At 42.6% G+C, this 14,047-nt stretch overlaps 1 protein-coding gene across 1 annotated transcript; it reads right to left on the bottom strand.

Moving 5' to 3' along the window:
• Positions 1–5,202: 5,202 nt before the first annotated feature.
• Positions 5,203–13,605, bottom strand: LOC139375173 (homeobox protein SIX4-like). Its single transcript, XM_071116720.1, has 3 exons — positions 12,725–13,605; positions 8,691–9,376; positions 5,203–7,733 (listed from the first exon to the last, which is right to left on the bottom strand). Exons 1-3 carry the CDS (start codon positions 13,450–13,452, stop codon positions 7,102–7,104), a joined length of 2,046 nt encoding a protein of 681 aa, XP_070972821.1. The 5' UTR covers positions 13,453–13,605; the 3' UTR covers positions 5,203–7,101.
• Between the last annotated feature and the right edge of the window lie 442 nt (positions 13,606–14,047).

The raw sequence follows: 14,047 nt of genomic DNA, 5'->3' as shown, positions 1-14,047 counted from the left end.
GCACCATAGGCCTACCCTATGTGTTAACACGTCGATGGACATTTCCATCGATATTATTGTTATTATGTTTTTGTTTTTTTAAATGTTCTTTTTTTGCAGCTTGTTTAATTCTTTCAATTTCCAAAATCCTTGCCTAAAACATTAGTCATACATTGAATAATTTTGATGTTCAGTTATATCTGCTTTCGATTTTTTTTTTCGTTTCAATTTGCATCAGGACATTTTAGGCTACTAACAGTACTGCATTAGCTGTTCATTTATTATGGTGTGAAATCTTTATATTTCTACGAAATTATGTACATTTTTATTCCGGCCTCCCCAAGGTTATTTCCCTGGAGATAAATCGTCTCTCCACTGCTGTCCTCAATGTTGTGGCGTGAAACATAAAACCTATCCATTAGTAAATGAGTTATGTGAGTCACGGGCTCTTGGTCGTTGAGTCGTTGTTTTGAAGGATAGATCAAATTTCTTTATCTTTCCCAGGATTTGCAACTTGACTCTCCGGCAACACGTTGAGAAGTAGACACCGGAAAGGAGCATTTCTAGGGTAGCCAATATTATTTGCAAATTATTTATTCTGTCCGTTAGGCCTACATCTTTAACCAATATCTGATTTTACATATGAAATATAGATCTAGGGTTAAATGTTATAGGTAATTCACTGTTAACATATTTGGTATTATACACACCACTAGGCCTACCAGTTAAAAGGGCTTAATCGAGCGTTGGTTTAATACATTTCTGTGGTTTTAGACACATGTAAAAACTAACCTCGTGCTTGGATGAGAGGCGAATCTAGAATATCCAGCTTAATCTGTTTGAAAATAATGGCCTATACCATACAGATTATACAATTGATTTAGGGGCACTTCTGTAAATGGAACTTCCATCATAAAAGCAAATGAACGAGGGTATGCAATAAGTGAAGTGTAAGACCCAACCATTTGCTGAGATTATTAGGATCTCAATTTAACTGCCTCCTGATGAATTCATGGACAATAATGTATAATTGCTCGATCTATTCCCAGTTGTATTGATTATAAAGGAAAACAACATCAAACGAGCATCCAAAGTATAGCCTAAAATTGCCTGAGAGATGTGCATTCTGTCATGCAAATTAGAACATACAAGAATTTATGAAATACGTTGAGGTGGGCTATCGAAAACGAAGGCCCCATCATTCAGTGAATAAAAGGTGCATATTGTGCGGTTGACCGGTCGGTCCTCGACATTAGGCGGAGGCCTATGGGGTTCGCTCCGCTTAGTTCTCTAAACCCCAGCGCTCCAGCAAATGAGCTGTCTTATGGGCCGCTCTCAGGTTTCTCTAATATCTCTACCACATTGCGCCGCGCCTCCTCCTTTAACCCGAGAAGCCAGGGGGACGTGCCCAATCTTAGTTCAGGTCGTGATTATTTCAAGATGTGGACTCCCCTCCACTGCCCCCGGGCAACGATGACGATTGGCGACGTCTCTGCTACTGCACACAACGTCGGTGGATGGAAAATGAGAGGGAGAAAGAAAACAATCCACAAATACATACCGAGAAAGCACTTCATAAAAACGTCACCATATCTCATATCAAACCGTCTATATGTGGCGTTTTGTGACTGAAGCTTTTTTCTTTATAAAAGGGAGGAGAGAGTAAAATGATGAAAGTCCAGCAAGACCGGGTTCACACAAGCAAGCAGATGGTTTTCGCTTAATCAAAACTGCTATTTCAGCTGTTGACTGGAACAATGCTGATACTGTTCAAATTGGCTGAAACATTTGGAATGTAGCCTATGTAGTCCATGGCTTTCCTTAATATATCTAGCCTACTTGGATAAATCAAAATAATTTGAGACATAGCCCAGGCCTAATAATTCATTGCTGTAAAACTATTTTAAATTAAAAGGTGGGCCTATAATATTTGACACCCCGTATAATTCGTTGCATAGGCCTATATATCTTCAAACTATGCAAAGTATGCAGCAAACATTTTTAAACAAAAATGAGTGCCGTTAGACAACATCAAGTCTGGCTTAGATTACTATATTTTTTATAACCCTAATGTTGTTGTCTGTGTAAATACCATTGTAGGATTTTTTTGCAGAATCTTTTGATAATTTAACTCACTCACTTGAGACGAAGTATAGGACATGTGATTATTAATGACCCCAATAGGACTTTTTTTTCTCAATACTATTAGTTTGAATTGGCCCATAGGCCCTGCCCAGACCTACATTTTTGTTGTAAAACATACAAGCCTATTCATCACTTTAAGTGCAATACTCCGAATTGGTTGCTTTCTCAAAACACAACTGTTGACATGAGTGAGTTAAATGAAATTGGAGCCGCAATTATCAGCTTAACAGAGTTTCCTGTCATGTTAGAAAATTAGCCTTGTATAAGAGCACTGCGGTCACCTCCCATCAAAATCATTACGGCTCACTTTCCTCGCAGTGCTACCTCATAGGCTACAAAAGGCTATATAGCAGGATAGTAAACAAACTTTGGTCCTGATGTTGTTAAACGATAATTCGATTAAGAGGCTTTACCGTAGCGTTCTATGTAATAAAACAACCACAATATTTTGAAATGTGTTGTCCTCATTTTCTAAACCACTTGACCATTAGTTTCAGACAATGTGTAGGTTACTGGTAGGGAGGGGGCGCCAGTTTATAAACAACAACCCCATGACGTTATGCACAGATCGAGATTTGATATTCACAATGCGTAAAACGGACCCTCCAATTAATTAGGCTATTTGGAGAGAATATTTAGTGTTCATGTTTTTATGTGCGAAATTAAGTTCACCATTATCTTTAAAGGCCTATGAGTGTTGGTAACACAACTAATAAAACATAAATAGTAAACATTGATTAGGTGACATTTTGGCATGGGGGAAGGAGCTGTCATGTTTGTATTGCTTTCAGACAAAGTCAAACTCCTTAATAGTCATATGAGTCTTATTTCCGTCCCCCCTGTTACAGAGTGGTGTGTTTCTATGGGAAATACAATTTCACCAGTGTGGCGTGGCGATGATGCGGACTCCCAGCTGTTGCCTTTCTCTCAACATATCCCATTTCAGTGGAGAACAACACCCCAACATGTGTGCGTGCACCGGTGCGCGTGTGCGTGTGTGTGTGAGGGGGGAGAGATATAGATATGGGTGGAAACACACTGGCATGTGTAGTGCACGTTTGGACCGTTTTTACGCATATGTTATACGTTGCGGTTATAGTGCAGAACCGAGCATTAAATTGCCCCAGGTCGCACCTTTCCTTTTCTTTTTCGTTGTGGATGGAGGACTGAACATGTGCAGATATTTTCTCACGCCTGATAACAACTCAATTATCTGACGTCGAAGTCAAATATTGCGTTGTGGTTTTGATGGCGAAAACAACTTGGCCTATAAGCTAACCTCAGTCGTTCCCAATGGATTTTAGGCACACACACATCTCACATTGTAAACGCCATAGAGTGCGCGTTTAAACATCAATTTATGATTGTACTTATATTTGCTAACTTTAGGTTCATTTATTTACATTTCACTTTCGGAACCCCACAAATGAATCTCCGTGGGTAAAGCATTGGTGGTGGGTCTTTTGGAGCAGCGCAGCACCCAGCGACCCCTGGCCTCTCATTAGTGGGATGTGGAGCAGCGGAGTACCGCGCTCCCCAGGTCATGTTACATATGGCTTGCAGTCTGCTGCGCCGCATTAAATGTCAGCTTTGAAACCATCCAAGAGATCAGAGGTCACCGTTTTTAATAAGGCCTCGGTTCTGGGGGGGTCCCTTATTTTACTGCTCGCCCGCGCATGTTTTACAGTGCACGTTTTAAATTGTGGACGAAATTATACATCTTACTTGTTTAACTTTTTGGTAACATTATTATGTGGTTGGATTGGTGTATTTGATGTTGAACAATAGCTGCTGGACACTTCTCATGTATAAAGTGTGTTATTTTAAAAGTTACACATCTATAAGTTACTTTTTAAACTTTTTGTTTTCTAAATATGCAATACATCCATCTATTAAGGTTGCCTTGTAAGCTATACTGTAATACAAATAATGTAGTAATATTGCAAACAGATGTTCTTCAAAATAGTGTTTAGTCTTCCTTTAAAAGGACTGGCTGTGCTGTTCATTTTCTTCTAATCTACAGGCACAATAAAAAGGGGAAATTTGAAGCTTTCTGGGGCCCACACCCCATGAGAACATTGGCTCCCTTTTCCAATCAGACTTTGTTCAGGGCTTCAACAAAGCCGTTTCACCCTCTTCAATATTACAGGAGGCATCACCTGATACCTAACAATCAGCTAATCCAATGCCCATGGCAACGAAGTCACCAGTGCACAGGTAACCATACACCAGTTACCTGCCTCTCCCTCTCCTTTTTCTCCCCCACTCTCCCCCTCTCTCTCCATTGAATGAGCGGAGACAAACACCTTCTGTTTATTTGGGTCATCCGTATAGAACCCATAAAAATGATCTACGAAGAGGATAAGACCTGAAGTCCAGTCTCAAAACCACTATAAATTCTCCATCTACCTATCCACCCATGCATCCATTCCCCCGCCGCTTCTATCCCCCTTTATCTTAACTAGCCTTACTTGGGAGCCGGTGGAGAGAATCAGAATTGGGTGGAAGATCATTAAAAATCCCTAAAAGCCATGTGAGCAGTTCAGGATATCTCTGTACAGACACACAGTGCCTGTGAGTGACAACCCTTCAGACTCATTCATCCATATGTGGATCAGCTGAGTGAGGCAGGGAGAGCTTGCTCTGGGTTATCCCAGGGAGAGGGCCCATGGATAGGACTGTGTGGAGCTATGGACCCCCCACCCCTAAGAGCAGTACCTCTGGAAATCTCATTGCTGTTTATTTGAATTACGGCGGCTGAGATGAGAATAGGAGGGTTAATGAACACCAGGTTGCCAGGCATGTGCAAATGATCACTGCAGGTTTGCAGAGCGCAGTTCTAGGCTTGTTGGATCAGGGCATGCCTGTTATACCCCCATCCTCGCAGAGGTTGGCTTTTTAAGCCTTTTAAATATATAGAAGACGTATGCTTCCTGTCTGGAGAATTTAGGTCCACTGTAGACATAACATTAAACACAAACCCAACTCACATGTTTAATTAAGAAATAATCTAGAAATTATTTAGTCATGGTAAAGGAGCCAAATGAACACTTTTTTCATGACAAAAACTAGTAACAGTTTTATATTTTTATAAATATAAACTTTTAATGCAGTATGGAGATTTAGAAAAATACATTCACATCATTTCAGATTACAAACATACAGTTCAAGCTAAAATAAAAAACAATCTGTTTTACCACATGCCCATGGCTTATTTTTGGTATATGACATCAGAGCATGTAGACAAAGTTGTTCTGTAATGTAATCTTTATGTCAGTTTGCAGTCTGTTCATAGCTCTACTCTGAGTGAGGGTTTAGGTCATGGAACCTGACAAAGGAAAATGTACTGGCAAGTCTGTATGTACATGGATCTGTGTCTTACTGTCTTACTGTTATGTGTAAATGACATTTGTTGGTCATGCGGTTGAGATGGGGTATTATGGTCTTGTGTTGTGTGTCTGTGTGAAGTTCATGTCTTCAGTTGTGAAGTGCTCCACATACATTTGTTGATGTATGAGGCCCACTTACTCCCTACCTCAACGTCACAGGAGATGTCTGGCTTATGCACCTATCTAATAATACCAGAAAATGACCCAAAGTGGAATAGGTTTATCTGAAAACCATGGAAGTTTGCATGTGTCTCACTCTGCACCTATGCATCAATCATAGAGGGTAGAGAACTTGCTAGTCACACTCAATCGTATTTAGAAAATAACAATTACAAGTAAAAGGCACTAGTAACCAGGACATTTTAATATTCTTAACTCAGTTTGACATGCAAAGGGACACAATAGAAATCCCTCTCCATAAAAAACACTTCGGACTGCATGTGGTTCTCCTCCCTCAAACACAATGCTCCCCTTCCAGTTTCTCATACAAACAGGCACAACAGTCAATAATATAAATGTGCTTGCATCTTACTGTGTAGACAAATATAACTGATGTATATTTTTGCAGAGACAGTTTGAGGAGACATTTCAAAATGAATGATGGGACATACTGTTGCCAAAATGAACAAACAGCATATAGTGGTCTTACTATGTTCAAATAGATACGGACTGTGTCAGAACCCCTTTATAACCTCTCTCTGTCTCCAATAATGGATGAAGCTTGAAATATGTTTTCACAGTATAGATTTGCTATGGTTTGATCAGTCCAGAGGGAAAGGTAGGTTCTTTGAAGCTACAATCTTCTGTTATAGTGTTTTGATGCTAGTGCAAATTAGGAGAGGTCAGTGCAGACTGACACTACGGGGCAGAAAGGCACATTCATTTCTTCTTAAGTCCCCCGAACAGAAACCATGCCATAAATATGATGAATCATCCTCAGCCCACATGATATGTAACAAATGATGAATGTACTATGGAGGATGGTAGACTTGAATGACTTTCTGAGAATTTGAAGAGGTCTAAATTGCATAAATCAGCAACTGCTGTGCACAGTGATGGCCCTGTTATTCATATGTGGTTTTATGTGTGGTTTTCAGTGCAGCAATTGTAGTGGTTTAGTGAACATTTTCACAGAGACGCTCCCCTCCCCCTACTGAAGGACCTTTTTGAGTTGACCCAGATGACGCATTTAGTTTGGAGAAACATCCTGGTCACATGACCAGGGCCATTCCAACACCTGCTTCCGTGGATCAAGTCCACTCAATGGGAAGTAGCAGGTGTTGTATATAAAAAATGCACACTTAGAATGTGGTTCATATGCATGCAAGGGACTTCTAGTTCTGACTTTCTGTGATGCATAGAGGAATCAAGGGGTTTTAAAATAATTCATTAGGATGACTTCATGGTGCCAATCCAAGGGGTTTGCATCTGAATAGAGTGCAGTGTAAGGTAAAATGAACACAACATTAGCAAATAATTTAACACTTAGAAGAAATGAATGGTAGAAAAACACACAAAAAAGTAAAAATATTCACCACATCACTGCTTGGGCAGATATGAGTGCTTATGAAACGTCATAGGTTACAGGTTAAAGGTCAGCCATATCCTCGTCCATCTGCACTGTCTGTAATTTGGCCAGCTCCTTCTCCTCCCCCGGCTCCATCTCCCCACACATGACCCGCACCATCTCATTCACCCCATCGCCACTTGCGTCCACCTTACTCTCTGACACAGACATGTAGTTGTTGTTCATGCCAGGGCCCAGGAGGTGTGAGGAGGGGACAGATTGTGGGTTGTGGCCCCTGAGGTACTCAGGCTGGAGGTGGTGTCCGTTCGGGTCTGTTTGGGCCATCAGAGGGGTGCTGACGGTGAGGGTGGTGTAGACCTCGGGCTCTGGACTGGAGGAGCTGACCATGGTTACATCAGAGGAGGGGGTGGGGCCCTGGCTAGAGGGGACCTCCTCTGAGTTTAGGGGGGCTGAGGAGTAACTGAGCTGCCCACTGGTGTCCAGGTGAAGGCCATGATGGTAGGAGTATACCCCACCGCCCCCGCCTCCCTCCAGGGGCTCCTTCTTGATGGAGGTCTGTCCAGTGTTGCCCATGCTGTACAGCACTGTGCTGGGGTGCATGGGGGCCATGGCCAGCTTGTCCTGATGGTGCTGGTGGTGGTAGGAGTCCTCACTGGAAGAACTGACTGCTACATTGTTCACTTGGATTGTACCTGGGATAATCAATGACAGGACATTATACATCTTATACTCCTTACAAACAGTACTTTATACCCTTATCTCTGAACCACTATAACCAACTCCTGCTCGACTCGACTAACAGTCTTCCAAATCTCTGGCTTCACTCTTACTGTACTGTTGCTGTATGTTCTTAACTTCCAGCAGAAATACATCAGAAATCTCTGCTGTGTCTCTCTCACACCTGGGTTTTGAAGCTGACCCTGTGGGACCCAGGAGAGTTGTATTGATGTAAAAGCCTGCTATGGGCCAACAAAAAGGCTTTTTTTTCTTTCTATTTTACTTTTCTGTTGTCCTGGTATGAAGTCTCTGCTTTTTGTCAAAGTAAGTGCTGTAATGACTCTCTCCTCGTTAGTAAGTTTTTCAGCCCTGTAATTGTCTGAAACAGATTCTCCTTCTCTCTCCCCCTGAGGTCAGGAGTGTGCAGTGATGATGACTTCAGAACCTGTGTTCTATTCATCTCTATAATTTTCTAGGACCACCATATATCGCCACACAAGATAATGGACTGTGTGTGTGTGTGTGTCTGGCATTTACGTCGAGCCCCAACTCATTGCAGTGCAGTAACAAGCCTCTGGCCTCAGACCCAAAGTCAGGAAGGCCAAATGCTAAGGAAGCTTAGACATATTGAACGCATAACAGAGCTGATGACTACACCCATTGCTATTTCAACCCAGGACTCATTCACTTTTTTGAAGAAGAAGAACGGGATTTGGTTGCAATATTTGAAAGGTTAGGGTCAACTACCACCATATTCTTGTAAATGCACAGATAATGTATCTTTCATTAGCAGTAAGAAGACATTAAATCCTAAAATACTCTAAGCAATAATTATTTCTCACCAATAACCGTTATCGGCAAAACTTCAATGTGGGTTTTAAGTTTTCAATGTAGCTGACATAGAACTGACAACCAGTTTAAAGTCAACCCACCTTGTGAGAGTGCTGAGGTGGAGGAGCCAGAGGGGAGCTGCAGAGGAGGAAGACCTACATTGCTGTTGAGCAGAGATGCCCTGTTGCCGTCAGATATGCCGCTGTGCACATGGACCTGACTGTAACCGCCCAGCTGGAGCGTCCCTGAGGACGAACTGAACGTGAGGACGGACGAGCCGGCATTTTGAGCTGCCATGCCGTGAACCCCCTCCAGTTTCACCTCTGCCCCGTTCACACAGCCGGAGTAGGAGGCATAGTCCACGCTGGAGCTGCCCAGCCCCTTCTCCTGGCCTGCCTGCATCTGCATGTCCACACCAGAGCCCCCCATCAAGACCCCCCCAGAGAGCCGCTGGGGGTTGAAGGCCAGGGGCTGGACACCCAGGTTGAGCCCGTTGAACAGGATGTTGCTGGGGGCCTGGAGGTAAGACGAGCCACCATTATGGAAGACAGTGGAGGGGTTACTGGTCACTAGGTTCCCGTTAAAGAGAATCTCACTGCTGGATCCAGAGGGCATCTTGATGTCCCCAATCTGTTTGATGACCAACCCACTGTCCAGAGACCCTGTCTGCAGGGGGAGGGCCCCATGGGTCATCGCCCCGTCAGATGAATTGGAGAGGGGGAGTGGAGAAAGCTCTTCCTGTCCTTTACTAGACTCATCCTCTGTGCTGTGGTTGCCATCAGATTCACTGTGGGGAAAAAAGCCAGAGAGAAGGGACAGTGAGATATAGAAAGATGCTCGGGGACTGTCGGAATGAAATATGTCCTCTTCTACACTTTTGATAGATTTTAATAATAGAATTGTGTGAGGCAGAATAGAGGTCAGAGAAGTAAGTTGTCCTACTAGTTTGACTTACAGTATGTTGCTGTCTTTTGTGAGCGCAGAGGTGGAGTTTTACTATTGACAGAGTGAGTGAGACAGACAGATTTTGAAACCAAGATAATCATAGGCAGACCTGTGAGAATGTTGAGAAAGTGGGTGTGCATGTGTGTTTCTCACTCAGAGTGGTAGTGTGTTTGTGTGTGTGTGTATGTTGGGATGTAAACATTGCTTAAATTAATAAAATATTGCATCACTCACTACCAAGGAATAAACTCTAATTTCCTGTAAACAGAAGGCTACAGAGGGTAGTGCGAACGGCCCAGTACATCACCGTGACCGAGCCCCCTGGCGTCCAGGACCTCTATACCAGGTGGTGTCAGAGGAAGGCCCTAAAAATGGTCAAAGACTCCAGCCACCCAGGTCATAGACTATTCTTTCTGCTACCACACGGCAAGCAGTACCGATGCGCCAAGTCTGGAACCATTAGGACCCTGAACAGCTTCTACCCTCAAGCCATTAGACTTCTAAATATACTGAACAAAAAAATAAATTCAACATGCAACAGTTTCAAAGATGTTGCTGAGTTACAGTTAATTTAAGCAAATCAGTCAATTGAACTAAATTTATTAAGCCCGAACTATGGATTTCACATGACTGAACAGGGGCCATTAGGCCCACCAACTTGGGAGCCAGACCCAGCCAATCAGAATTCATTTTTTCACGCAAAAGGGCTTTATTACACATTGAAATGCCACACCTGGTGGATGGATTATGGATGGATTATCTTGGCAAAGGAGAAATGCTCACTAACAGGGTTGTAAACAAATTTGTGCACAGAATTTGAGCGAAATAAGCTCCCTTTGTGCAAGGAACATTTCTGGGATCTTTTATTTCAGCTAATGAAAGATGGGACCAACACTTTACATGTTGTGCTTATATTTTTGTTCAGTGTAGTTACCCAAATAGCTACCAGGACTATGTGCATTGATCCCTTTTTGCAGTAACTCTTTTGACTCACCACATATGCTGCTGTTACTGCTTATTATCTGTCCTGTTGCCTAGTCACTTTAACCCTACCTATATGTACATGTCTATCTCTTTTACATCATACCCCCCACACATCGACTCAGTACCGGTACCCTTTGTATATAGCCAAGTTAGTCATTGTGTATTTATTGTTTGTGTTATTATTTTTCTATTTTTCTCTCTGCATTGTTGGGAAAGGCTGTAAGTAAGCATTTTTACTGTTAGTCTACACCTGATGTTTACAAAGCATGTGACAAATAACATTTTAATTGTTTTTTGATTTGAACATGCAAAATACCTTATTATTTGCATACTAAGAAATGTGGCTGACTTGTCAATGCAACTTAATCCATCCCTCAACTGTCTTAGCCAATTGAGATAGTGATAAAACCTCATGCACAAGTACATATAGAATTTTATAGAATCTTTGTGGGCACAACAACAGAGGTGAACCATGGAGATCTCACAAACATTGCTTCAAAGAGGTGTAGTGACTACCAAAAGTTTTACCCTGTGGAGAATAAATTGAATTATATCTCTCCTTTATTTAAACTCCTTCAGGACCTAGTAGGCTTGGACGACAATACAACCAACAGTGGACCTACCATTTGGTGCAATAAATTCCAGGGTGACAAATGTCAGCTGTGGCAGCGTGACAACACAAATGGTCAACTCATTTATTTGTAATTTGGTGGTGATTGGTATATGTTTTGGTTAATTTTTTTGTTTGCATAACTTCACATTTTAAGTTTTGTAATGTCAAGAAAATATTAAGAAATCGAACAATGCCATTTCCAATTGTATTTTTCATCATGAGTGAGTGACTGAAACAGCTGCATTTCCCTCGCTACAAAAAAAGACTCGCTCTCTGAAATAAAGAGCCTCATTGACTCTGAGAAACTTCTGCTTCGTCGTCTTGAGGCCTGCAAGCCAGTTATTGAAGAAGGATAGCTTATTCTTCTTCTCCATAAATCAACTTAATAACTATGGCTTATAATCACTTATTTTGTCACTCAAAGGACAATCATTTTCAGTCATTGGCAATATAATTATTGGCCTCCACATACTGGAATGAAGTGGATTGCAAACACAAAAAATGTCCTTCGAGCAAAAATGCCTGTGAGCTGTTTATGACATCATCTTTCTTGAAGTGTGTGTGTGTGTGTATGTGCGTGTGTGTGTGTGTGTGTGTGCTTCAATTGCTTTGGCAATGTTAACATATGTTTCCCATGCCAATAAATCCCTTGAATTGAATTGAGAGAGAGAGAGCGAGAGAAAGAACTCACCTCCACCAGGTGCGCACGAGCTTTGTTCATAAAGAAGAAAACATAAAAAGAAGGGAATATATCTGCCTGCCTGTGGGTGGGGGTTTTTCAAACGAAACGCTGAAGGGAGGTTTTCTGATTACCCTCGGCTTAAAAGGAAAAGTAAACAGCTAAAGTGATTTATGTGGTGAGGTATTCAGTTGGTTTTGAACACACACAGGTGAGGTATTCAGTTGGTTTTGAACACACACAGGTGAGGTATTCAGTTGCTTTTGAACACACACAGGTGAGGTATTCAGTTCGTTTTGAACACACACACACGCACGCACACACACGTTCACACACACGCACACGCACACGCACACACACACACACACACACACACACACACACACACACACACACACACACACACACACACACACACCACACACTCTGTCAGGAGACTATATAATTGTTTCATACTTATAGGCTAAATCTATAAAACAACTTATTTATAACACAATTTAGACTATAAAAGTTATATTCGGAATATAGCAGGCTAATGTTGGACTGGTATCCATGTTCTTAGCGCCTGAACACTCAAAAGAAACCCGATCTGGATGTCAACAGCCTCATATTTCAAAACATTAGCGGCGTGTTTGCTACTTGGCACACTTTTTTGTTTCGGAATTACTCTATCTAATGTTAATTATTTACGCTGTCAACTCACACACAAAGCTCTATGGGCGATTACCATACAATAGCCAGAGGCAGTCATGTGTGTGTGTGTATGATACAAGGCAAGCCAGCTCGACCTTGCCAGCAATAATCTCAAAAATCATTCCTGGTAATGAATGTACAATTTAAATGTGCCATTACGCACACTGTGCTATTTGCGTAAAATCAAGCAATCAACGGATACTTTATTTGTTCTTTCTCACCTTTTTGATTGCGCTTCGGATGGGTTTCTGTCCCTCTGTCTCCTGTTTTTGAACCAGTTGCTGACCTGCGTCAAAGAGAGTCCCGTGATTTTAGCGAGGTTTCTTTTCTCGGCTGGAGAGGGATATCTATTCTGCTTGTAGAGATCCTTCAGCGCGTTGCGGGACCTCTCTTTGAAGCAGTATACTGTCTCTTCCCCGTCCCAGATAGTCCGGGGGAGTGGGTACTTTCTCCGCAGGCGATATTTATCCACGGCGCCCAGGGGTCTCCCACGCGCTTTCTCTGCCTCGGTATACCGTGCCTTGTACCATAGGTCTTGCAGCGAGGAGTGGTTGGACGGACTGAAGCTGTGGTTCTCCAAAATACTGTAGAGCTCCTGGTACCGAGCCTGATGAAAAGCGACAAGAGCTTGAGCTTTCAGAATGCTTTCGTTGCCGCGTAGCAGGTCACTCTGTGGCAAGGACCATAAAAACCTGGCAAGCCGGTCCACATTGCCTCCCTGCTGCAGAGCCTCGCAGACGCACGCCACTTGCTCCGGGGAGAATGCCAGGGAAGAAGTCGCGCTCACCAGAAGTTCACTGTGGACCGCATCAGTGTTCGAAGTTGCGCGCTCCATAGACAACTCCGCGGTATCGAGCGCCAGAAGCTTGATACACTCTCGCTTGTCCGTCTTCACATTTTCCTTCTGAATGTCATTTGAAATTGTGACTTCTCCTGAAGAAGAAGACATTTTTCAAGCCTTTCCTGGTAAGTCACTCCTCCCTGGTTCCGGCAAGCCTTCAGCCGATCAGGTTACCCCCTCGCCATGCGAATGCGATCGAATATCTGGCAGCAGCTGTAAGTGGATAGCGCTCCCCTTTCGTCCCAACGTGACTTTTACTCTGCGGGAACTGTAGCAAGAGGGCATTGGGGTCTGTCTGCAGGAGAGCCACCCGATTGGCTACGAAGGGCTCCGCCAGGGAGGAGCGACCTCGACCAAGAGACGAATGTTTGGTTTGCAGCTGTCACTCAAACATGACGTATAAAATTTCAGAGGCTTACCTGTACAAGGTGAATGTGGTTGGGATTTTGATATGAGAGCGGAAAAGACTCTCCATATTGTCTGCATCATGGCATATTATTTTTTGATTGTACCAACTGAGCTGTGCGATAATGGACTGCCCCTGTTAGCTAAATTAAATAATTTGTGATATGCGTACAGCAGCCTACTCTTTATAGCCTACGTTATACATTCAACTCCAACATCGATTAATATAAAAAAGCAAACTAATGAAAGTTTCTTATGCGTTAGCTCAGTTAATGGAAATTAACTGATAGGCTATTTG

Source organism: Oncorhynchus clarkii, chromosome 19 (assembly GCF_045791955.1).
Source record: "Oncorhynchus clarkii lewisi isolate Uvic-CL-2024 chromosome 19, UVic_Ocla_1.0, whole genome shotgun sequence".
Classification (NCBI taxonomy): domain Eukaryota; kingdom Metazoa; phylum Chordata; class Actinopteri; order Salmoniformes; family Salmonidae; genus Oncorhynchus; species Oncorhynchus clarkii.
The sequence above is the reverse complement of the archived record's forward strand: the minus strand, read 5'-3'. Positions and strand labels throughout refer to the sequence as shown.